A 27800-nucleotide genomic window follows, 5' to 3' on the forward strand; every position below is an offset into this window, starting at 1 on the left:
AAATCAGAAATAAGTGGTAATGAATAAATTTTCTAGCATTTTAAAACAATTATTTATTAATACATACATATTAAGAAATGACTACTTACATGATGCACACAATATATTAGTACACTTTTCAGAATTATTTCGTAAAATATTTGATTATTTTTTGTTGTACACTGGATTTTATTATTCATCGTTCATAAAAACGTTTTTGTTTAAACACTCAAATATATTTCCTTCCTGGCACATTTTCTTCACGCTGAAGGCTTTGACGCTAAGTTTCAAATGCTGCCAACATTTCATGGTTGGAAGGTTTAATATTGCCTTCATTGCCCTCATTTTCATCCAACTCATCATCAATATTGTCACTAGTTCTTTGAATACTCTCCAAAACATTGGAGTCACTGATATTTAGCTAACATGACATAATTTTCAACTCCTAAAAATTTGTCAAGAACAATTTCTGCACTGATCACACCTCTCGCTTGGAGTTCTTCCCAAGATTGCTTAATATCTTGCAGTAGTTCATTCCTCTCATCATTGTTTCCATCACATCTTAACTCTACACTTTTGCCAAATCTGATATGCAACAACTGCAAATCTATAACATAATCTATAGGTTGGTTGGTTTCTATTCTCGGTATAGTTTTTTTCATTATGCACCTTCGGTAGTGCATTTTCAAATTCTTGATAAAGCCCTGGTCCATTGGCTGCAGTTTAGATGAGGTATTTGGAGGGAAGAAAACAAGCTTCACACTTGTAAGTTTCGAAATTACTGAGTGAAGATGGGCAAGGCAGTTGTCAACAATCAACATGATTTCTCTGTTTTTTTTCATCATCTTTCTATCAAAATTTAAAATCGACTGTTCAAAAAATTTCACTTTTCATCCAAGATTTTTTGTAGTTGTAGTCCAACTCTAACCACTTCACTCTTTTGAAACATCAGGGTTGTTTACTTTTGCATAGTATCAAAAGCTTCAGTTTTTCATTACCAGCCATATTTGCAATAACCAAGACTGCAACTATCAACTTACTATTTTTACCACCTAAAAATTTATCACCTTTAAAAGTTAGTGTCTTGTTTGGCAAACATTTAAAATACATATCTGTTTCTTTCCAATGGGTACAGTCTTCTTTGATTACAACTCTACTTTCACTAAAAACTTTTTCGAGTAAGCCATGGCACTTTTTGAATTTGTCCAGCTAACCAGAACTGGCTTGGAATGTTTTATTCTCTCAGAAAAGAATCTTATTCTATAGCCTTTTCTTTTATTAATGGCCCAGATATCGACATTTTTTGGATCTCAAATCAACTTCACCCACTTAAAAACGGTTTCAGACTGCGTCCAGTTTCCTCAAACAGTTCGAGAATTGAAACATGGTTTTTCCAAATGGTTGACACACTAATGGCAGAGATAAAGCACTTCCACTCTTTCTATTACACTCAAGGATTTCCTCTTTGATCCTGTATGTAACCTTTTAACATAAGGTTACATGCAGAGTAGCTAAAACAAAACTGATTCAGGGTTGGTTGGGGATTTATTTGAAGAAAACAGGTTGACCAGAGCCAATGTCCATATCAGGAATATGCCTTTTATCTTTGCCAATGGCTGTGGATACACAGAGAGCAGTTGACCATCCTGACCCTGGTTGTTGTTGTAGGGCTTTAGAAGCATTAGCGAAGGCCATATTGCTCTGTGTATATTGTCTGTAAACTGTGTGTTCCGAGGTTGACGTTCTGTTTGTTGGACACAAAACCTAAGTTTCCAGAAGAAAAAACAATGCTACCCTCACCTGAGACTGACCAACTCAGCCACGTTGTGAAAAAGGCCTGAAAAATTTCCTCACATCTTTTTCACCCGAAGTGGGGATGAACGCAATCCTACCAAATGTGCTACCCATGATGACCCAGCATGACTCCTCAGTACAGTTGAGGAGCTTATACAGTACAGCTCTTAAAAACTAAAGGGGTTCATTCTTAATCCTTTTAGTTCTTAATTCATACTTTCTACAGCATCAGCTCTATTGCCTAAAGGCCAGAGGTGTGAACAATGTGTACCCAGGTCTCCTGAAATCAGTTCATTATATGGAAATTTCCTTCATTATACAGAAACTATTTTCAATGTAACGACAAAGAGGAAATCAAAAAAATTCGCTACATAAAAAATTTCTCAATACGAAAGTTTGCTAAAGAGAGGTCTGACTGTATATTAATGGAGCATTCTAATATCTTGAGAATTTAATTTATTCAATTTGGTAAAAAATAATATAAACAAGAACTATAATGGCAAATAATATTTTAAAAAACCACTGTATAATGTAGATTGTATACCCCTTTGGCTGTTGTCATAATAAATACTTAACTCATTCAAGATAATTGCCAGTTTTTCATGCTGATCATGATTTCTCTTGGTTAGCCTGCAAATGAAGTTAGTGAAATGAAATAAACTAGAAGTTAAATTTGACTAAGTTCATTTCATTATACATACTGTATAATTGTATGTATGACTGTGTGTTTATTGATATGGCACCTACAAAACAGGTAGTTTTGCCAATCTCAGACAAACCTAAGATTACACCATACACCATTCTGAAAGATTAAAAGCTTAGAGAAATCTACTGTACCAGGTTACATCAGAACACAAAAGGTAAGTATCTGAACTTAAAAAAGGTACTCTTGAAATGGCTAATGATGATGCAAGCAAAAAACATTCCTGTAGAAGGAAATCTTTTAAAAACTAAGACTGAATTGTTTGAGCAACGAATGAATATTAACGATTGTCTTCTGACAGGTAGTTCCTGAAATTTAAGACTCATCATGGGCTCTGATAAAAGTGTGCAGTGAAAGTGCAGCCACTGATACTGAAGTTACAAAGGAATGGAAGGAGAATTGTTTAAAAAATGTTTTGCTGACATATCACCAGAAAAACATCTGCAAAACAGATGAAGCTGGGCTTCTTTTTTTTTTTCCCAAATTGTTATCAGATGAAACATTTATACTTGAAGTTGAGAAATGTGGTGGGTGGAAAAAAGGTAAAACAATGGATTACCAGTCTCTTAGCAGTAAACATGTCTAGCATAGGAGCAGCTTCCTCTCTAATTACTGGGAAAGCTGAGAAGCCCCCAACGCTTTATAGATTTGAAAAATATTGCTGACTATTTATCAAGCAAATCAAAAAACTTGCATGTCATCAAAAACCTAAGAATGTATCAGACTTAGAGTGAAAGATAAATGGGAAGAATAGAAAAATTTTGCTGTTTTGCCAAATTGCATTACCAAATGAATGTCCTATGTGCAATCACTGTTGAGTACCTGCCACCTGATATGACATCAGCTTTTCAGCCACTTGATCAAGATGTAATTCGGTAGTTAAGAAAATTTATAAAACGATGCTATCAAACAAAACGGCACTGTATTTTGAGAGCAAAACACAATGCTCTCATTCAAAACATGATTCAAAACATTCTTCCCTTGAATGATGCACTGAAAATGAAGCTTTGCATGCTTCTTTGTCTATTCATTACGAACAGTCCAACAATAGCGACTAATTTCTGAGGATGTGCAACATGACCTGAACGTGAAGGGAAACAGGTTCTGAAGACTACACCAAAGTGGATATGGACAATGTGTGTTTCAAGATATGCATAAATGAAGACTGTGGTTGAACAAGTTTCACTGAAGGATGTTCATCAAGAAGTAGAACTTGTACATCATTTTTTTTTTTTTTTGAAGCACAACCTAACTGTGCAAGTGAATTAACCACCATTGTGTGACACTTCATATTTCTCTTTTAAATTAGGCCTTGATCCACACACACATATACAGACATTATACATATGTACTACTGTGTGCAGAAATTACCACATACAAGTAATTTACAAATTAAGCATACTATATTGTACAATTCTCATTTTCTTATTTAATACTGTGGCACATATTCTGAATTAGATTATACTGCACTGTATTAGTAAAATTACATTAAATGTTAAATTTCTTTTGCTGATTTTATGAACTATCAATATAATTACTATTTTTCCCAATTCCGTGTCAATCGCTGTAAAGAGCTTTGACTGTATTAATGGGCACATAGGTGCTTTGCCAAGTTCCCTTTATAATGCAGGCAATTATGAATGGTTTGCATTCAGTTTTCTTTTTCCCAGTGAAAACTTCTACTGACACCATAATTTTTAAACATGTTTATAATGTTAATGGTTATTAAAAAAAAATTGTAAAAATTAACTTTAAAATACTTTCATTTTTATCAATTAAATTTAAGCATTAATAGCACAACAACACAATGATTTCTGCTTGAAAAATTTATTATTTATTTGGAAAAATAACATTGTTGAAATATAATTTAATAATATTATTAGATATAATTAGTTTGAGCAGAAGCCTTTTTCTGTAAACAGCTTTGAGCAAACTGGGCTTACTACTTAGCACTTTGATCTCATATTGTGGAGAAACAGCCTGCAATTGCCTGGCTACTGCATTGTTCTAAATAAAAAACACTGTTCCAATGGAGAATACATCGCTTTTTATTTAAAATGTATGCTACTACTAAGACCTGGGTTTTGATCTTTTTTGAGAAATATCATAACCCAGTGATGAATTACATCTTATTAATGGGTTGTTCAACTCTTCACAATGGACACCGATATAAATATAATTTATATCGGTGTCCATTGTGTATATTTATATGGTATAAATATAATTTAATAATATTATTAGATATAATTAGTTTGAGCAGAAGCCTTTTTCTGTAAACAGCTTTGAGCAAACTGGGCTTACTACTTAGCACTTTGATCTCATATTGTGGAGAAACAGCCTGCAATTGCCTGGCTACTGCATTGTTCTAAATAAAAAACACTGTTCCAATGGAGAATACATCGCTTTTTATTTAAAATGTATGCTACTACTAAGACCTGGGTTTTGATCTTTTTTGAGAAATATCATAACCCAGTGATGAATTACATCTTATTAATGGGTTGTTCAACTCTTCACAATGGACACCGATTAGATCCAAAAAGATTTGAAACCCAAGTCTGGGTGGTAGCATACTCTTTAAATAAAAAGCAATATACTTCTCCACTGGAGAAGTGCTTTTTATTCAGAGTATTGCAATATCAAGGTAACTCATGGAAAAGTTCCACCACAATATGCAATTGATGCACTAAGTGAATTTTCCTCAAAGCTATGTAGAGAAAGGCCCAACATAGAACAATAATATTATTTTTGATCATCAACACCCCATTCAGATGGCCATCTGAATGGGGTGTTGATTAGTTACATTAGATTTTGTAAAGCCATTTGCTTATGTATAATAGTGGTATATAGTAAACTCTCAAAATGGAAACAGTGTTAGTATTTATAAATATTTTCAATGAATTTATAATTCCACTTAATAATTATAAAAGCACTGTAATATGAAAATATATTCATAATGGCAGTACTTATACAGCATGCATTTTTATTGATAAAACTATTTATTGTATTAATATAAAACTATTTATTTGTAAGCTTCAAATTTTTCAAACCAACATCATTAAAAGTGTATGGGATGCAAATAAATTATCAGGTGTTACAGAAGCCTACAATAAATATAAATTAGTCTGTAATCAAGTCACAAAGGAAATTAGGTAAGAGCTGAGGCAGATGAGAGAAGTCTGACAAAGAATGTAAAAAAAAAAAAAATAAATAAATAAATAAATAAATAAAAAAAAAAAGCAGCAAAGACTTCTATGCTTATATTAACAGTAGATGGAAGGAATTGAATCACATTGGGCCACTTGATGTCAATTGGTTAACTGTCGATGACGCTACTCAGTTTGCTGATAAATGGAATAGATATTTTGCATCTACATTCACACATGAGGAATTTTGTGATTACAGAAAGGAAAGTGGAAGAGAATTGTTGAAGTTGAACATAAAAAAGGCACCTGTGGTGGATGGGATATATCCAATTATATTAAGAGAGGCAGCAAAGGAGGTAAGCCAGCCTTTAGCTATAATTATGAGAGCATGCTTGGATTCAGGAGAGGTCCCCATGGACTGGATGTATCCCCAATTCATAAAGAGATAGATCAAAAGGTGACAGGAGTAATTACAGACCTGTTAGCTTAATATCTGTTCCTGGGAAAATAACAGTCACTGGTTAAACAATTAATGCAGGACCATCTGGATAGGAATCCAATTATATTGCAATCACAGCACGGATATGTTAAGGGGCTGTCTTGTCTAACCAATATGATTTGATAATATGATGAAGTAACCAAGGAACTGGATGGAAAAAAAGCAATTTTATATCATACTTCGATTTCAGGAAGGCTGTTGATACTGTTGCACATAAAAGACTGCTGTACAAACTGGAGCAATGTGGCATTAAGGGCAAGTTACTGCTGTGGATAACAGATAGTTAAGCAGAAGAAGACAGAGTAGTTATCAATGGACACTGCTCTTTATGGACTAATGATTTCAGTGGAGTCTCTCAGTGTTCAGTACTGGGTCCATTGTTGTTTTCAATATTTATTAATGATATTGATAAAGGTACATAAAGCTTAATATCTAAGTTTACAGACCATACAAAGGGGATAATAATTGGACGGGAGGGATTTGTCGCCCTTTTTTAGAAACTGGCTGGATATGAGCAGGGTGTTTAATTCAAGGAAGAACTAGACAAATTCTTGGAGGGTATGGATGGGAAAAGTGTGTAGCATTTTTTTTTTTTTAATTTAATTATTATTATTTTTTTGGCTGATCTATATAAGCTTGCTTTCTTGCATCAATTTCTACTAGTACTGCGGCAGCTACTACTACTCTGTAGAGAAAAATTTTGAAGTTTGGGAAGCAACACACTGAATACTCTCCAGCTGATGTGAAGACAAAGGTGGCATACAGCATTGAGCAAAAAGTGTTAATTTGCTAAGGGATACTGCAGAAGTGGAAATTAAACTGTTTCTACATAAAGAAGATTCCAACAACATCAACCCAGACACGGTTGATGAAGAAGCTTAAGGACAAACTTGCATTAATTTTTACAACAGATGAGGTTGTCTTACAGTACGATATGGATGATTTATCAAATAGAATTGCAACTTTATAAAATTCAGCACAGACAGCCATTAACACCAAATGTAATAGAATGGCATGTTCAGTTTGCCACGAATTCAGAGCACTCTCCGAGAGCAAGCAGCTGACAAAACTTCTCTCTGCATTTGGCATTTTTATTCCACTCTGTCAATGGAAACATGACAAGCGATGTCCTTCAGTATCATTAGGGACAATTTTACACATGGCTATAGCATTGATGTGGATTACATCTACTTTCAACAAGATAGTGCAAGGCTCCAAACTGTCCTGGATGAAATTTCTGACAAAAGGGTGGTTTCTAACCACTATCCTGTCTCCTACACCTAAGTGGTAGGAGACAAAGGGTGGTTATAAATAGCTACTGCTCTTCATGGACTAATGTGATGAATGGGATAATACAGTTGGTGTTGGTCCCCCCTTACTGTTTTTAATATTTATTAATGATACTGATATAGGGATTTCAAGTTTGGTGTCTATTTATCAGTTTTCTGATAAGCATACAAAGTGCAATCAGGCTTCTAGAGAGTTCATGGGTTCTATCAATTATATGCACAAAGTATTTTCAGTAGGCACAAAGAGGTAATTATTCCCTTTTATAAGGCAACAGTTAAGCCTAATCTTGAGTACTGCAATATGAGTTTGGAAGCAGTTTTATGAAAAATGTAGACCTGCTGTCAAAGTAAACTAAATTCTAAAACCTTTGATATACACAAAAAGATATACATTTAACTGGAAAGTGGATGGTTGCAGAAAAGATATACAGAAATTTGTATTCGATCAAAGGGTAGTTGAAGATTGGAATATGCTTCCACCTACTGTTGTGGATGTGGGTAATTAGAATAAATTTAAAGGTGTGGAGAAATTACACCGAACAACAAATTTTGGGTCATATCTTGTTACAGGCATGAAATTAAGTTTACTTTATAGATTTTGGGATGCTAAACACTGAAAGCGCTTAAAATAGCATATTGGCTTTTGTTTTCGAAAAATGTAGTTTTTTTATTTATATGGCAGTAAGATGTAGCTACAGACATATATGTATCAAACACAGGACCTGTCACCTTTCATTTGTATTTGGCTTCGAGAACATCCCTTTTCACCATTCAACAATAATCAGCTAATGTGGTGGCACACCATTTGCTTTTGTATCTTTGTATCAATGCTGCACTGTCTTGATGGAAGTGCTCACCATGTTCGTCACTGATGGCATCACAGTTTGGCAGGAAGAAATCCAGGTGTGAGTGCAAGAAATGCATCTTCAATGACATGTTGCACCCCAGTTTTTTATAAGAAGTAATAAGATCTTCCACAAGCTGCCTGTAATTGCCAGCTTTAACGTTTCTTAGGAAACCCATCGACACATTTCAAAATGCTTTCCACACTTATTTCTCGCTATCATTAATGACACATTTGAACTGTTCGTGTTTCAAAAGTTACCTTATTTGTGGACCAATGAAAATACCTGCTTTAATCTTCTCTGTACTAAATCTTGGGAATTTCTCTTGCAAGTATGTGAATGCAGGACTGTTCACTTCCAAAGCCTTCACAAAATTTTTCACGAGACCCAGTTTGATGTGGAGTGGTGGAAGCAAAATTTTATTTGGATCTACCAGAGGTTCAAATGCTATGTTCTTCATTTCAGATGTTAATGATTTTCGAAGCCAACTCCTCTTTTCATAGCGCATATCCTTGGCAAGACTATTCCACTCGCAGAGAAAGCAACAATACTTAATGTAACCTTTTTGCAGACTTAATAAAATAGCACTTACCTTTAACACCACATATCTACCACTCATACTTCTGATAGTGTACACCTAAGAGGTGTTTATGTTTCATATGTTTCAGTTGCATATGTTTCTTTTTTGTGGACGGCATAAGTGAGGGGTATTGAAGGCAGCATATTTCCATTGTATAATAACACAGCCTTAAGGCTAACCTTAGAAGTGTCTAAAAATAGTTGCCATTCTTTGGGAACGTGCCTCATGTTCATTGCTGCCATTAGCCCATCAACATCCTTACAAACAGTGAGTTCACATTCTGTCTAATAGAATTTATCAGTCTTTATTTCGAGTATGAAAAGTTGTCACTTTTAGAGAATGATTTAGAATATTCCACTGTTGTAGCCCTGAGACCAAAAGCTCTGCCTTATTTTTCGGCAGTTATAGAATCCTGATAGGTCATTAAGCTAACTTTCTGTGATCTTAAGTAGTTCAGAGGGATAGAGGTTTGGACAAAATGGAGGATTCCTTGACGTAGACGGCTGCTGTACTTTTTCATGTATATCAAGTTGATGTTCATCAGTGTCTTCATCTTCATCAGAAAAACTTCAGGTAGTTCAGGAATAGGTAGTACTTCACTGTGAAGCATGGGACAAATTGCAGATGGTATATTTGGATACATCACTGTCCACTTTTTCTTCATTGTCATTCCTTTTCTAATAGGAGGCACCACACAGAAGTAACAGTCAGCGATGTGATTTGTTGGCTCCCTCCATATCACAGGCACTGCAAAAGACAGAAAACATCCCTTTTGATTCACTCATGCGCCATTATTATTGAGTTTTGATGAACAGGTAATGCAGCATATGTGTGGAGCCCAGTTCTTGTCCTAGTCGCATACTTTTACCCAAAGTAAAAGAAGTAGGCCTTTTTTATGGTTAGAGTTAAGAGACGCTTTCTTGAAGCTAACATGACTTCTCCACATACATAACAGAAGTCACACAATTAAGGGGCATATTAACCTTACACGACACAAATATTGCGCAAAAAGCAGGAATTTCACAGAGAACAAATCACCCAGTACCTAACAGTATTCGAGATTACTGCACAGAGTTGAAGACACATTTGAGGCAACAAAAACTTATCATGTGATGCAGAGCGAGACAACAGTTGCTGATCATACGATAAGAGCATGGTGGTATGGAAACTGTGCCGTTGCCATGCGTTTTGCTGAGAGTCATAGTTGATAATGTAGAGTAACTCACTAATAAAAGTAAAGTAAAGTGCAGCCATTATCAACCCACTGCAGGATGGAAGCCTCCTCAACAATTCATGTTGAGGGAAATGGACCATAATCTGCCACGCTGGTCCAGTGCGGGTTGGCAGATCGACCGTATTCAGCAGTCAGGGGCTTGAACCCCGGTCTACTCAAAGAGCGTGTGCTACTGCACTCCCGCTCCTGCCCACTCGGCTACGGAGACCCCAACTGTAATTCAAAAAAAAAAAAAAAAAGAGCCAACCGACAAATTTTAATGTGATTTTCGTGTTCAGCAGCATGAAATTAGGCCAGGATTGGGTTTTTCATTTTCATAACATTTTACGTGCTGACCAGTGTTATTAGCAAGAATGAGCAAATGAAGTGGGTACATTTTTATTATTATTATTGATTTTTGGCTGTTGCTGTGTAAGCTTTGCTTCCTTTAATCATGTTCCCATTACTAATACCAATTTGTGATAACAACACAATTAGTTAATTACTTCTCATTTAGATTAATCACCAAAAAAAAAAAAAAAAATTAATTTAACAAATAAAAGTTGAATGTACCTGAAATGTAATGCACTGTATATATATTACCTAACTGGTTTACTTACACTCACTCACTCACCCACCCAATTTTTAGTTTTCTTTGTTAGTGTTTTCTCACAATCACTCTCAGCCATTTTATCCAATTAGTGATTTTGTTTATTCTCTTACATATAATAGTTAATTATCTTACATACAATGCAGATATAAACTGAAATTAAGTGATATTTTGTAAAATAACTGTGATGCTCTCTTCTTTTGTTGAATTAACTTTTTATCCAGTGGCATCTTATGTTTATGGAAACTTCACCAATAAAATGAATATTGGTGTGGCTTCAGAATAAATTCCTTGAACATTTTTCTCATGTATATTTATATCCAACAACATACAATGGTCTTTCCAGTTAATCAAGTCCAAAAAATATCTGATTTCATTATTATAGTCTTCTCTCTCTCTGAAATTAAAGTTCTCCCATTAAACTTTTACAATACAGGTTTCAAACCAAAATAAAAAGCAAACTTCAGCTTTCTTTTTTTTTCAAAAAATAACATATTCATATTAAATTTTATGTCAAATCTCACATTACAGTATACTTTTATACACAACCCATTTTATGGTATTGTACCCAATTACCAACATTTTCCACTTGCTTTCCCACTGTCAAGTTTTTGATACAGACTAAGAGATTGTCTGAAGTCACCCATAAAGGAACAATCATATTTATTAGTCCAATAAACCTGGATAAAGAGATTTTTAATACAAAGTGCTAAAATTATAAGTAATTAAAAGATAAATTTATTACATTACACACTTGGCAAAATATGAAAATAACTTCTTCATCAACTACTGACTTGGTGTGGAACACAGAGATGGACTGGGTCAAAAACTGTTAATCGGGAAAACAAATTATCGGAGGTCAGAATGTAATACTGAAAATCACACTAGCCTCCATCGGCCACTGGCATCCAACCCACTTGGGTTTCCCTGGTAAGTCCTATGGCCAGTCCACCTGTGGTGGAACACTACAAAAACAAGTTGCAGTAGTCTTCCATTTTCTTCAACAAATGTGTACTGAATGCCTGTTCACAGTATGCATCAATTTTCTAAAACTTGAGGATGGACTCTTGAAATTTGGAGTGCTGTGCCTCTTGTCAATAGTTAGTGGCACTCCAAGAACTGTCAGAAAATAGCTCTAATCATAGTGCTAATCTTGTACTAAATATAAATAAACCAATTTGGCATTACATATCTGGAATTTTTCAATCTTAAAATTCTTAATAAAAATTCAGGGCAAAAGTCCCACAAAACATGTGAAAATTTACAGACAAAAGTTGGTGCAAATGCATCATGTTTAGACACAGTAAATTAACTGAAGATTATTATAGTGGCATTATTTCATTACATCTCATTTTGTGAATGCATTCACAATGAGTTGCCTATTCGATTACCTTTGAATAAGTAATGTTGTCCCGATAGAGAAAACTAGTGTTACTTATTCAAAGTATCCAAAATACGCAACTTGTTGTGAATGCATTCACAATATGAGATGTAATGAAATGGCGTAAATATAATAACTTCATTTATTCACTGCATATCAACATGATGCATTTGTGCTAACTTATATTTTTCTGCAGTTCGAGGCTATTGCCCTGAATTTTTATTAAGTATTAAACACTATTGACATCTCTCATATTGTGGACTTCAATTCACAACTGGATTTTCAGCTGTTATACCATCAGGGTATCGATGAAGGGCCAAATAGCCCTGAAATGGATGTCTGGGTGGTGTGTTCCACTGAGAATAAGCAACAATAGTCTTAGAACTAAGTTGTAATATGAGTATTAAGGTACATCCCTTGAACTCTTTTCTCAATAATTTCTCATAAAATTTAGATAGTTTAAGTGATGGGCAGTGGGTGGACAAGATGCAATTAGGATATAAAAGAAATGTAAAAATGTAAATGGTGGCGGGATGGAATGTCAATATAATGGTTAATTACTGGATAAAAAAATATAGTTCAGATTTCTTATCAGTAGTAAAACATCAGGACTAGGCATATAAGACTAGAGAATTTTATATTTTTTGGACTTTACTAGACAGCATGCAAATATGAAGATGTGATATATGCAATTCTATATATGAAATGCTTGTGAAAATCCTACCAAACTTCAGAAATGTGCTAATGCAAACAGGTTCAGCAACTTCTACGATTATCAACATTTTGATAATGTAATATAATAAAAAAAGAGTGATTGGGAATATAATTATTTTGGGTACCAATATTTTCATCCAGAAATATATATATATATATATATATATAAAATAAATAAAAGGAAAATTACATATGTAAGAATATTAAGCTGAAGTCTTCACTGTGGCAGATGCCAACCAAATATACAAATATGAAGATGTGATGCTGTTAAAAAATGCTAATGATCCTAACAATGCACATAATCAATATGATAAAGATTATATCCACAAAATACAATTAATAAAATGGTTTTATAAACTGTTATCAGCATTGATGGTTAAACATTAAATTAATGGATTTTTGTAATAATTAGTAAATAATGGACAATTATTATACAGACAACCCCTGTATAACATGGTTCTGCTCTAACACAATTGATAAATTGCGGTAATCCTCACACAACATGGTACTTATACAACCTGGTTTCACTCTAATATGGTTAAAGAATTGTGGCAAATCTCACAATTTTTAAACCTTTGTGCAGAGAAAACCCTGCTATTATGTTGGATGTAATTTTTCAATATTTCCATTCTTTTTGTGAATCCTTGCCATTGACTCACTAGTCGTTATGCGAAAAAAAAAAAAAAAAAAAGAAAAAAAAAAGGGGGAAATCCCTATGTTAGGTTTTGTGCTATTGAACTTGTAATTGTTTGAGACCATAGAAAATTGTGACTTCAAAGCGTGCAGTTCATGACTTTTAAGGGTTTTGTAAAGTTATATTAGTTTTTATTTGATTGTTTATAAATTTTCCCCAGTATGTATTACTAAACTTTGTTCGTAAGAACCGTACTGGAACAATTTAGTTGTTGCAAATTCAATTTCAGGAAATTAAGGAACTTAGGCATAATTTGAGTATCTGCCAATTTATTTAAAGAATGGTTTATAAATTGTTTTGTGCCAGTTGTGAAAACTATTTAAAGTGGAAAAATCTAGATTTCAAAGTTTTATTACTATTGGATAATGCACCAGGCCATCCAAAATGTTGAAGGAATGTTCCTACCACCTAATACAACTTCTTTAATTCAGCCACTAGATCAAGGCATTATGTCTACCTTTAAAACTCAATATCAGAAAATCGTTACAATGGATTTTGGAAAAATATTGATTCCAAATCTATTGAAGTGATGGAAAGCATGGAAACATTTTTCAATTGTGGACTGTATCGGGATCATAGCTTTATTGCTCAAAGAAGTAAAACAGTAAACACGTGCATGTTGGAAAAATGCATGGCCAGAATCAGTTCATTCACGAGATATGGCTGAACCGTCAGAAAACAGAATCGGTGCAATAGTAGAACTTGCTAAGTGGGTAGGAGGGGAAGGTTTTGATGACTACTGAAGACATCAAAGAATTACTGAAAGAAAAGGAGGCTGGCAAAACAGATTTGATGGAAATGGCATCGGAGGTAAACCGAATCAATTCAGAGGATGATAGCACAGATGAAAATTCTGAAGTTCCAAATTTTACACTAAAAAGCATACGGGAAGGCATAAAAACTTAGCCGAGCAATTAGAATCTTATTTTTTGAATGCAGATCCTTCGACTGACAAGAGCCCAAAACTCAAAAGGGAGCTTCAAAAATGCTTAGCTCCATACCATTAAATTCACAAAGATCTGTCAAACAAAAGCAAACAAACCCAGATTACTGATTTTTTTTAAAGAGAGAAGGTACACGAAAACTGGATGCTGCAGAAGAAAGTTCAGAAAGTGAACTTTCTGAAGATATTCTGCAAGAGAGAAAACATTCTCGTTTGATTGTGCTTAGCAATGGTGAAGAGGAAGAAAATTAAATGAACTACATTATCTGACATATATGCATCGCAGTTTGTAAGAAGTGTATTCAGTTATTACTTTTTTTTAAAAAAATTAAGTTTCCAATAGTTATAAAAAAAAAATGATGTATTTTTGTTAGCTTTTGGAACGTAATCCCCCTTTTTTGTACTGGTTCTTAGTCCCATATAACACGGTTTTGCACTACACGAGATTTTATAGGAACCTAACTACTGTGTTATACGACGGCTAGCTGTATATAAGTAAAACCTGGGATAAGTGCATAATGGATTAAAAACACCGATACTGAAATGCAACTAAAATGGAACATTAAAGTAAACTTTGCCAGAGGCCATAACATTTTGTGCTTCTCTGTATGAAAAGCAGATCAAAAAAGGAAAAGTATAAGTAGAATTACAAAACACTTATCAATTTAGAGCATGCAATGGCAAAAATGGTGGTCCCATACTATGGACTGCATGTTATAAATTATTTTAAATTTACATTTTATTTAGTGAAATGTATAACTAAAATATTAGTGAATTTGTTTAAAATTTTTAAATTTATTAATATTTTAATTGTATACATCTAGCCAAAGGAGATGTTGGTATGATAGACCAGTACACATGTTTACTGCTGAAGAGGAGAAAAAAGTGACCACTAGTAGATGGCAGAGAATAGGATGGGGCAATGATGCTAAATATAACAGAGACAGAGAGCAGTATACTGCTAAAAAGTACAAAATACTCAGGCATGCTGGAGTCATAAAGCTCCTCCTCTGAAGAGAAGTCCTGGTAATGGCACTGAAGTATGTTACACAGGGAGAGAAATCAATTTGAGCATAAGAAGGGTGAAAGAACATATTAGAAAGTAGGAGAAAATAAGAGAATAAAGGATAGAGAGAATACTGAATTGACCCCTCAGTAACCTAGTAGGCAGGTCAATGGAAGAGAAGTTTTCAAAGCAAAAAGAAAAGTGATGGAAAGAATGGTTTAGCTGCTCAGGCAAGCTGAATATGCAAGTGCTCACCCTTGAGAGAGAGGGTGCTGGCTTAGAAAAGATTTTTAGGCCAGGTATGTAAGAAAGGAAAGGTACTAAAAGTTTTCTTACTTCCACTTTTCTCGCCCCCCCCACTTCCTCTAGGTTGGCATCCTGAACAACACACATTTCAGCTTAATATTCTTACATATTATATTTTAACTAACACTCTTTGTCAGCAACACAGCACTTGAGGGTGTTTGTTCATATCCTACTTCAACATCTACTCATACAGTTACTGATATCATAAGCTCTTTACACTATCACCCTTACTTTACGCTATATATACAATATAGCATATTTATAAGTACCAGTCATATCTAATATTCATTTCACCTTTATGCAAAAAAACTTTTGAAACGGAAGCTTTAATTAAATGCAACTACTGTTAATTGACTTGAAAGGATATTTACAATGTGACATCTCATTACATTCAGATTCCATTTTGCATATCTCACCACTCTTCACAAAATCACACCAAGGATGGCAGCATGGGCCACGGCTAGGGCTGTAAGCAAGAAAAGTCAGAAATTAGTTTACTAACAAAATTTTCACAGTAAGTTGGAGAATTTACATTTTGCATATTTGGTAAATATGCTCATTTACTAAATGAGCATATTTACCAAAATCACTGGAAAAAACATAAAATGTAAAAAAGGCTTATGAAAACACTACTGTCAACTTTCCCGATGTTCACTTAGTGAAAGGAGAATGCATGCTCAGTAAACAGAGAACACGTGTTCTGGTGATCTCATCTAATGATGAGAACATGTGTTCTGATGATATCTGCTATGGCAAAATGCAAATATGTGTGCTTGGTCAGCAGTATAACATTCTACATGACTGTAAAGTCAATAGTGACAAAACTGCTCGTTCATGAGAAATCCAAACGTAATACTAACTGGCCATTCTGAAAATTTCAACAGTTAGCTGCAGCCATTATCAACCCACTGCAGGATGGAAGCCTCCTCAACAATTCATGCTGAGGGAAATGGACCATAATCTGCCACGCTGGTCCAGTGCGGGTTGGCAGATCGACCGTATTTAGCAGTCAGGGGTTTGAATCCAGGTCTACTCAAAGAGCGTGTGCTACTGCACTCCTGCTCCTGACCACTTGGCTACAGACCTTAACTTAATGAATAAGCTTCACAATAAGTAGAGAGACATTTAATTTTATGAGATGAAGAAACTAAGGGAAAATAAATGTAGTTTGTTTCAATCATTTAAATTGCTCACAGGTCTGCAGCATAAAATTAATATTCTGCCTCATAGCAGGTATCCTCTTGTAGTGTTAGTACACATAAAATGCCATGAAAACTTGGTCATATTGTCAAATGACAAACATGCACAACTTTCACATATAAAAAGGGACCTGAGGGAAAACAGTCACATAAGGCTTGGAAATTTTTAACAATGCTCCTTGGAGCATTGTTAAAACCTACATATTAGAACCTACTTAACCTACATATTAGAACCTGTAGTACCTATGATACATAGGTTAAAGGGTGAGAAAATACTTGACATTAGACTTGAATTTCTGTATTGTTGAAATTTTGAGGAAATGTGTGAAGGGAGACAGCTGTTCCAGAAAAAAAAAGTTGAAGAAATAAATGAGGAAGAAGAAAAGACAGTCCTGCAAGTCTGAAGTTGGACAGTAAAAGGATGCAGACTGGTTATGGCATGTGTTTGACCTTTACTGGTAGAGAGACAGAGAGAGAGAGAGAGAGAAAGGAATTATAGAAGCCAATTCAAGAGAATTGTGCCCACAGAAGTATCTGCAGGAGAAACACAATCTATGAGAGAGAGAGAGAGACTTTGTTAATGGGTAATTAATTAACCCAACTACCCCCTTCAAACGGAATCTAGAAGCAGGAGAGAGGTTTTAGGGGCACTGTCCTAGATGTGGCAATATTCCATAGTAAGGCAGAGTGAGAAGCTGTTTAGAAGAAAAGTAATGCCAGGAGCTAAAGAGAAAACCCAGTTTTTTTTTAGATGCAGAGGAAGCAATATTTGTCATCATGTGCTTATGTGGATAGATTAGAAGTAAAAGTAATCCATAATAGAGATATGCGATCTCATCTAGAGATATGAGTGTCATCAAAGACAAGCATAAGAGCAGATGAAACCTTTTTTTGCGAGATATAAGACAGGATTGAAATCAATTAAGTTATCTTTGCCCCACTGGAGAATTAAATGGAGATCAACATTTAGGGAATTGGTAGGGATATTCCAGAAGTTGAAGCTGTTCATGCAGGACAATGTTTTCACACTAGAAAGTGGAATGTTCTTGTTTATACTCCAACACCACCACCAGGCCAGTAGAGTTTACAATAAATCAATCAATACAAATAGTTAATCGTATTTAGCAGTCATGGGCTTGAACCCTGGTCCACTCAAACACCATGTGCTATCACACTCATGCCCTTGACCACTCGGCTACGTCGGGCAGTGTTCTATCAACAGCAAAACTATGGATAAGATTTCTGGTCAATGGAAAAATGACATTAATATACAAGAGGAAAAGAGTGGGAGAAAGAACTGAACCTTGGGGAATAACTGCATTAGTGGAGAAGTTAGAAGATAGAGACCTGTCTATCATCACCTGCAGTGAGCAGTCAGACACAAAACTGGATACTCAATTACAAAAAACATTTAGCAAATAATAAGCTAGAAGCTTATTTAAGACCCTTTATGCCAAACATGATCAAAAGCATTTGAAATGTCAAGAGCAACTGCTTTAGTTCTGCCAAACTTTTCCATTGAATTTGTCCATTGATGGACAAATAACATAAGCCAGGGGGCTCACATCTGTTAGTGGTGGTGGTAGTAGTAGTAGTAGTAGTAGTAGTAGTGACATGTGATGCAAGAAAACAAGTGTATAAGCTTATGCAGCATCAGCCAAAAAAAAAAAAAAAAAAATCACACCATTCCCTCCAAATGCCTGTCCAGTTCCTCCTTAAATTTATTTAACCTGTCAACTTCCACAACGACAGATGGAAGTTTGTTCCAGCAATTAACCACCCGCTGGCTAAAGGCAAATTTCCGCATATCTATTCTACATCTGTCTTTTCTTAATTTGAATTTATGCCCCCTTAGGTTCATAATCTGAACAAGTGGAAGGATCCCATCGGAATTCAGCATGCTCAACCCATTCAAAGCCTTATACACCTCAATCAGATCACCGGGCAGGTGCCTAGTCTCCAGCCACTGCAATTTGCAGAACTTAAGCCTCTCTCTTGGTAAGAGGATCCCTTCATTCCCCTCACCAATCTTGTTGCCCTTCTCTGTACACGCTCAAGTAAATCTACATCCTTCCTAAAATGGGGCCTACAGACCTGTACGCAGTACTCAAGGCGTGGCCTGACCATTGCCTTATAGAGAGGGACAATCATCTCCTTCTCCCTGCGAGCAAAATTCCTATGTATCATTGACAAAACCCCATGACCTGCCCTGGCAGCCTGTCTGCATTGTTCAGAAACCTTCATATCTGACTGCACAATTACTGCCAGGCCTTTTTCATTTTCTACCACCTTAAGTGTAGTACCACACAGTTGGTACGTTTCTCTGGGGTTACTTCTACCCATATGCAGTACTTTGCATTTGTCAAGGTTAAACTTCAGTTGCCACTTCTTAGCCCATCTGCCCAAATTATCTAGATGCTGTTGTAGTAGCACACACTGCCATTACTATCATTAACAACCCTGCCAACCTTTGTATCATCTGCAAACTTCGACATTAAGCCTGATATACCTTCATCAATATCACTGATAAATATACAAAACAACAGTGGACCTAACACCGAACCCATGGGACCCACTAATAACACTAGTCGACGAAGAGCAGCACCCACCGATTACCACCCTCTGTCTTCTCCCACTTAACTATCCTTTTATCCATTGTAGCAACTTACCCTTAATACCATTCTACTCCAATTTGTACAATAGTATTCCATGCGCAACAGTGTCAAAAGCTTTCCTGAAATCCAAATATATGATATCAAAATTATTTTTTGCATCCAGTTCCTTTGTAACCACATCATAATATTCTATCAAATTTGTCAGACAAGACTTTCCCTTAACAAACCCATGCTGTGTCTGAATTATTGCGGCAGTCCTGTCTAGATGATCCTGCAATGCATCTTTAACCAGTGACTCCATTATTTTACCTGGAACAGTAGTTAAACTAACTGGTCTGTAATTACTCGTGTCACCCTTCAATCCCCCATTTGTGAATTGGGGATACATTTGCACTTCTCCAGTCCGTGGGAACCTCCCCTGAGTCCAAGGACGCTCTCATAATTATGGCTAAGAGTTTGCTTAGTTGCTTTGTTGCCTCCTTTAATATAACTGGATAGATCCCATCCACCCCCAAGTGCTTTTCTTATGTTTAACTTCAACAATTTCTCCTCCACTTTGCTTTCAGTTATTACAAAATCATTAAGTATCCTGCTACAATTTGATAACCTTCTGCCATTTTCAAACTTTAATAATTCCTCAAAATACTCATTCAGTTTGTTTGCTATCTGAGCAGGATCATCAACAGTCGAACCATCGATGTCAAGTGGACCAATCAGATTCATCCCCTTCCTTTTAGAGTTTATATAAGTAAAGAAATCCTTGCTGTTTTTCTTAGCATCTTTTGCCAAGGATTTCTCGTAATCTGCCTTTGCCTGCCTAACCTCCTTTGTGACCTGATTACAGACTAGCTTATATCTGCCATAGGCTTCTGAGTCGCTTGATAATTTATATGCGTCCCATGCATTTTTCTTCTCTGTTACGAGTCTCATTAGTTCATTAGATAACCATTTAGGCCTAAACCTTGAACAATATTTCTTAATAGGTATGAAACTTTTAGTAGCATCCATGATTAATTCCTTGAATGCTTCACACTTAGAATTTACTGTTGGTAACATTGTCAGTTGATCCAATGGTACAGAATTTAAAAACTGTCGGAGACCACTGTACTCACCTTTATGGAAGCAAAAACCCTTTCCTTTACCCCTGATGGTAATTAAATCTTTAAGTAAATCCCACATCAGTACACTGTGATCACTGCCACGCAGCGGTTCCTCTATCTGCAAATTCTCAACACACGAATGATCACTGCTGATAACCAGATCAAGAGTATTACTCTCTCTGGTTGCCTCTCGAACATGCTGCTGCAGAAAACAATCATCCAATAAATCCACAAAAGTCTGACTAGTGTGTGAATGACCAACTCACAAGTTCCAGTCAATATCTGGGAAGTTAAAATCCCCCATTATAAGACATTCCGATTTACTAGCCCACTATTTCTCTGTACAATTGTTCATTGTACTCATTCGAGTCATTAGGCCTATAACACACTCCTACTCTTATTTTTGCTTTCGCAGTGCTTTGGTGTGACACCAAACTGACTGAACAGTGCTCTATTCATCTATATCAACTGGATGCACTTCTTTTGATTTTATGTTTTTCTTAATTAACAGCATAACACCTCCTCCCTTTCTATCCTGTCTATCCTTTCTGTACACATTGTACTCCCCAAATTCCAGTTCAGCATTCCTTATATCTGTGTGACACCACGTCTCTGCTATCCCAACAATATACGCCTTTGATGGTGAGTATAGGTTAGCACACCCAGGGTCCTGAGCTGGATATCATCATTCTTCTCTTTCTTGGTGATTCCCTTCTACTGCTGACACATTCTCTCTCTCTTGGGGTAATTCAGAATTTTTTTTTTTTTTTTTTTTGCTAGTGCATTGCACCATATGGCTAATAATAATAATAATATCTCCAGTGAAATGACACTGATGGAATCTATACTGGCAGTCACTGATCAGATAGAAGGCTTATAGATAGTTTAGGAGATAGCAGTTAATAGATTTCTCCGTTACTTTGGAGAGAGTAGAAGTGCAATGGGACGATAATTGTAAAAAGGCAACACAGAACAGCAATAAGGTCAGGAGCACTGGTTTTGAGAACAAGTGGAGAAATACAACTGGACCTGGTGCTTTCTTGGTATCAAGACTGTTCAAAATTCTTCTGACATCCTTTTGATGGAAGACCACAGGAGGCAGTGAATGGAGTGTACTGGGAATGGTAGGAGGTTATGTGCCAAGATCAACAACACACGACTTAGAGAAGAAAAGAAGAATGTTAGCATTCCAGCTTTATCTTTATAGCTGATGTTTCAATAGAACCACCTGGTTATGACCAGAGATGCGAGACCAGAATTCTCGACTACCATTTGGACAAGAAGCAAGTTTTCTACCCGGGGATTTGGATGCAAGCCAATTAAGATATGCAACTTTCTTATCTTGAACAACTGTAGCACAGTTACTGGAAACAAAAGTTTTTAGATAAAGGACAAGATTTTAGGGTGGAGAGTGGAATAAAGGATTTTGTCTCTTCAGAAATAATTTCACTGACAAAATCTGAGCCAACATTGACATCAGAAGACTTGAAACAGTAATCTGACCGAGGAAAAGAAATCTCACAGATCACCCCATTTTGCATTCTTACAATGCCAAACAACATAGGGTTGGGAATGGCCAAGAGAAAAAGGCTCCACTGGAGAAGAGACTAACACCAAGTTTTGATCTGAGGTGCCTAGAGCACAACTCACCACTACTGTGCAATTAGACGGGTTGTTTGTTAGAAAAAGATCAAGGGTGTTGGCTGTGTGGTTAGGATTGTCTGATATTCTGGTAGGTAAATGAGCGATCTGTGCAAAATCATTAGTAATTGCAAAAGCCTTAGCATCTCGATCAGGGTCTCTGTGATTAGAAAATGGAAGCTAGCTGGAGTAGTGGACATTAAAATCACTGAGGAAAATTACCTCACTGTTAAGGAAAGTTGGACTGGAGCACATCAAAGAGTTCCAAGTGATTAGTGGAGTTGGGAGAATGATACAGGCAACAGACTAATTTGACAGAAAGGGATAAAGAGGTTTTAAGCTGAGGGGAGATTCCAAATTACTGAGTCTCTGACAAGGAATATCAGAGCGGACAAATGCAAAAGTACCATCTCTGAAGAAAAAGAAATCATACAATGAATAATTAGGACAACTGGGATGAACAGTCATTGAATCAACTGATAATTGGAATTCTGTCAGGAAAAAGTATGTGGGGTTTGGCAGGCTGTAAGTGGAAATAGACATAACTGAGATTGGAACGGAGATGTATATTTGTAAAACGAACGAGGAAGTGTTTAAAGGTAGAGAGGACACATTGTATGAAGTAATGAAGTGTTTGGATACTTGGAAACAATTCCAACTGAAATTGAAAAATTCAACGAAAAAAAAAAAAAAAAAACAGATAATAATATGAAATGGATGAAAAAAAATTATAAAATCAGAATGAGAGCAGAGTGAATGAGGATTATTAGTGAAAAAAATCCCCCCCCACCCACCCTGATTGACTGGTGGACATGTAGACCAGTATTGCCTCTGCCCATCCAGCCAGACACCACGCCATGGCTACCTAGCAGACATGCTATTGGATGCCGACACTGATCAGTAGGAATTTACCCTGGCCAGTGCGAGACAGAGCTCCACACAGGCACTCCAACATAGGAATCCCTTTCTCTATGATCCTTCACTCCTACCACCTGGGTTGGTTGTTCTATCTCCCCCCTGCACCTGGGTAACACCCTTCCCCTTTCACTTGGTGGGCCACAGCCAAACAACACCCACCCTCAGAGCAGGATGAGCATCCTGACCTAGGGGTCCCTTTCTGTCCCCCTTTCAACCAGGTGGGTGCCTTGACTACTGCCCTCCTCTTTCTCTCTACCACTTTAACCCCCTCTCACTTCCTATCACCCAACTACTAACTTCTTTCACTTTTTTTTCCCCCCCACTGGGCTCTCCCTGTCTGATGCCTTGGCTACCACAGGGTTTACCCTGCCAATGCTTCTTACTCCCTACTGTTTGGCCCGCATCCCCATGCCACTGGACGGTAAACTAGAGGTCTGTGTGAAAACATTACAAATAACACTATGCACTACACCAGTGGTCTCCTAACTTTTTTGGTCACACACCCTTATTTTACTTAAAAGGACTAGTGTGCATCCCAGAATAAAAAATTAAATATATAAGTTTATATATTTTGTTTAATATATTTTTAAAATTTAGAAATCATTTACATGGAAGGCATTATACCTAAATTCACATATAATTTAAAAGATCACAAATAAAAAAGTACAAAACAAAATTAAATTGAAGTTCAAGTACAAAATGCACGTACTTGAACCGTGCATGATCAAATAAAGCCACGCTATGTAACAGAAGCATGTTTTACCACAGTAAAACATGCTTCTGTTACATATTTTAGTTAGATTTTAGTATTTGTATATTTTATATTTTAGTATTTGTTATGTTCTCTCATCATTTGTCTCAGTATTTGTTATGTTCCAGCATCCCTCTTCTCTCATTGGCTGAATAAATATCACTAGAAGAAAATTATTTTAATGCATAGAAAGATAATAAAACAAAAATGCCTACCTCATACTGAATATTCAAAAGAGAAGTCACTAGCACAGCATGACCTTGACTAAATGTTAACACCTTCAAAATTTGTGAAAGGAAAGATGAACTATAAAAGGGAATGAAGCTAAATCCAGCCCAAATGCATAAGATATTTTCTAAACTAAATACGATGGAAATGTTGGCATACATAAAATAAAATTTTGGCTTATTGGCCAAAATAATAACAAGCCTATAAAAAGAGGTAACAAAACAAATGATCACATTACACTAATTAAAAAGGTGCAGACAATCAAGGTAATGCAACAAATGATCACATTACACCAGTGTTTTTTTTTTTATAAAAAAATTGGTGCCGGTACTCATTCTTTGCTATCAGGAAAAATTGAAAATTAAAAGAATATGAAAAGTACTCTAAATTTTTTCCCCCTGATATTGTTGCTTTAGTAGTAATGTTTTTAGAATAAGAACAACAAATTAAGTATATTAACACAGTTTATTAAGCATAAATTTATTATTCAAGTATATAAAAATATAAGTAAACTGTGAGTAAAAGAATTAAAATAAATTTCATAAAGTTTTTGTAGAATATTCCATATTTTTATTAAGTTCTCATCCGACACGCTATGCTGACTTCTTTTCCTCCTCTTTGTGTGTCGGTTGCTGAATGACGTTTCTGAAGTAGCCACGAATCAACATATTGGATCAAAGCAGGTCAGCGGTGGGCTTGCAGTTTTAAGAAACAGTAGTGAAGAAACTGTTTTTATCTTCAACAAAGCGCTGGCGATCAGATTCATTTGTGAAAATCCTCACTCACATTCACTCGGTGAAATTGGTATCGTACTCAGAGCGTTCAACAAATGCTTCAATTCTTCCGAAACCTTCTTACCAATTAGGTATCCAAGAATTGCATTTAACTGCAATTGACAATTTTCTAACTTCATTTTCACCAAATGCCAACAATTCATATTTAGAAGGATTAATACCTTGGTTGTCCTCTCGTCATCGGTATTGTCACTAGTTCTTAAATTTGAATTTTTTCTTTTCTTTTTTGAAACTGTCCAAAATATCAGTGTCATTCGAATAGGTGCTGTGACCATGTAAACAGAGATAGGGAAAATTTACGGAAAAAACGTGGATAACGCACTCACTTGCACGAAACAACAGATGATTATTTGTCACTGTAAAGTAAATTACTCTTCTAATTCTCGAACGGGGTGCTTACAGTTGATTCCCAGTGGTGTCCAACCTACAGCCTGCGAGGAAAGTGAACTAACAGCATTTTAAATTTTGTTAATTATCAAAAACATTTTCTAATTAAATGTTTTGTTCAGTAAATGTAATTGTGTATAGTACTTAATTTTTGAATATTTTCAATTTTACTCGCAACAAGATATCGAAAATGTAACACACTAAAGAAATTTAACTTTGAATTTTTTTGAATACGGCCCCTGTACGGGAAAAGGTTGGACACCACTGGAAGGTGGGCCAGGCCCATTGGGAATACATCTTGATCTGCTCACTCTTGACCAGCGCGACTTCTCCGTGTGGGACAGGTGGTCAGATAGGTTTTACCAGGTACCACTAAGTTGTAGAATGCTAATCCCTTTAGCTCTCTTAATTCACGCAGCAGCACTAATTGCCTAAAGGCCAGAAAAGTGAACAGGGTGTACTGAGTTAATTCTCTCCTAATCCGTTCGCTATATGAAAATTTTCTTCACTCAACAGAAACTATTTTAAATGTAACTTCCAAGGGTAATTCAAAATAATTAAACAGAGATCCGACTGAGTAATTTAGAATTATAAAAATGGTTATACAGTTTTATATAGAAAAAATCTTAACAATAGACAGTAAAAAATGCAAATTTAGTTAAATCATTTTAAGCTTATTTGAATAGTAGGTAAACATGTGAAAAAAATTTACAGAATATTACAAATTTCGAAGTGCACTGCATCCAAATTTCACATGTCACTGTTAATAAAGGTGCCGTCACTGTTAAAAAGGTGCAGACAATCTCATTCAAATAAAAAACAAAGTTAGAGAAATCATACACCTGTCAAGCTCAATGAAGGTTAAAAGCTTCAAATGATTCTTGAAAAATTTCTCAGAAAAAAAAAAAAAAACGACCTAAGCCTAATATCTCAAGCCCCTCCTTTATTTTTCATGACATCTAACCTATAGACTAGACCTTTCTGTTCACAACTAGACACAACACTGATAAAGTATGCCAACATTACTCACCGACGCCATCAAATCAAAGCTCACACACACTAAATTAACTAACTCCAAGAAGAGATACCCACTACTCCCCAACCCAGCAGATGTATATGTGATTTTGAAACAGCATTCACTAGGAGAAAAATTATTTTAATTTCTATGATTGAGATGCCTCAATCATAGAAATTAAAAATAATACGATAGTTCAAATAATGGGATAGTTCATAATTTTCCCTTCTAACTACTGTACCTGACTAGCATGAAGTCTCAGATGGAGTTTCATATTATGTACCCTCAAGACATGAAGCTGCCAACTTTTCACTTTCAAAGATCAGGCATTTGTAGGTAGCAGGAAAACAGGTTTTTGGGCCAAAAGAGATGAAAAATGGTAGTTTTGCCAAAAGTAAGTTTTTGAAATCCACATTGCAATAAAAATTAAATTTCATTGGCAAAATACACATTTTGTATTAAAATACAGTAGCCAAAGGATTGTTTACCATTATGCCTTTAAATTTATTAGCTTACCTAACATTTTTCTGTCTGTAGATTTCTGTTTTGATATTCTATTAGACTGATCCTGATCGCCTCATGAAAGATGACACCGCAGACTTCGCAGTCTTCAGAAATGTTGAGTGAAAGTTTTGTTCATAACAATGGCCCTGCTAAACATTTCCAAAGCTTCACCAGAAAGAGATCTGAACTCAGTTTTTGTCTTCCTAACCTGGATGAATATTCTCATACTCAGCACTACCATGAGGAATTGTTAAAATTCCAAGCATGACTTGGCATAATTCCTGATATATTTCATGCTTCCTTGTGGACTTGTCAGTTCCCTGACAAAGGGCTGCTATAGATTAATTCTTCCTTCTCTCATAATAATTTATAGTATAGTAGGTTCTCACACTGAAACTGATGGAATTAATGCTGCAATACATATACTGCTCTATTTCTTTACCAAGAAGTATTGGAAACTTGTCCACAAGAACATTTCAAATTTGAAAATGCACTGCCAAATAATAAGTTTGTGTTACTTTGCCATTTATAAGAACACCATTTTTCAACATAAATTTGTGCACCATGTAGTGATAAAGTATTTCCTTAGTGAGCAAAAGAACAGAATCGTCTTTCGTATAGACAATCTTGACAGCAGAACGACTATGTCCAAGTCAGAATAATTTTTCTGTCTTGTTCTGAAATGGAAGTGGAAGATTTGAAAACTGCTGGTAAAATAAATTTGCACATAACATTCTTCAACATATTCAGGAGTAGTAATGACCTTAGTTATTTGTTATTTTGGTTTTTAGGAGCATTAGCAACTAAGGCCATATTGCTCCGGGATATGCGGTGGTCATTTCGTGACCTTTCCGCATCCTCCGTATTTGGTGGTGACGGGCTCGAACCCCGGTCTAATCAAGAAGCGTGTGCTACGCACTGCTGCTCCTTCCCACCTGGCTACGGAGGC

The 27800-nt window shown here is 35.7% G+C and overlaps 1 protein-coding gene across 2 annotated transcripts in view; it reads right to left on the reverse strand.

Annotated features, from left to right (window-relative positions):
- Nucleotides 1-27800, reverse strand: part of kuz (zinc-dependent metalloprotease kuz) — a 265140-nt gene that overhangs the window by 38184 nt on the left and 199156 nt on the right. For both annotated transcript variants that reach the window (XM_090389623.1, XM_090389622.1), the window contains one exon: nucleotides 16067-16165. In XM_090389623.1, coding sequence (XP_090245749.1) covers nucleotides 16067-16165 — 99 coding nt within the window. The remainder of the gene's footprint in view (nucleotides 1-16066; nucleotides 16166-27800) is intronic.

Source organism: Mastigoproctus giganteus, chromosome 2 (assembly GCF_048544385.1).
Source record: "Mastigoproctus giganteus isolate SK-2022 chromosome 2, ASM4854438v1, whole genome shotgun sequence".
In the NCBI taxonomy this organism is placed as follows: Eukaryota; Metazoa; Arthropoda; class Arachnida; order Uropygi; family Thelyphonidae; genus Mastigoproctus; species Mastigoproctus giganteus.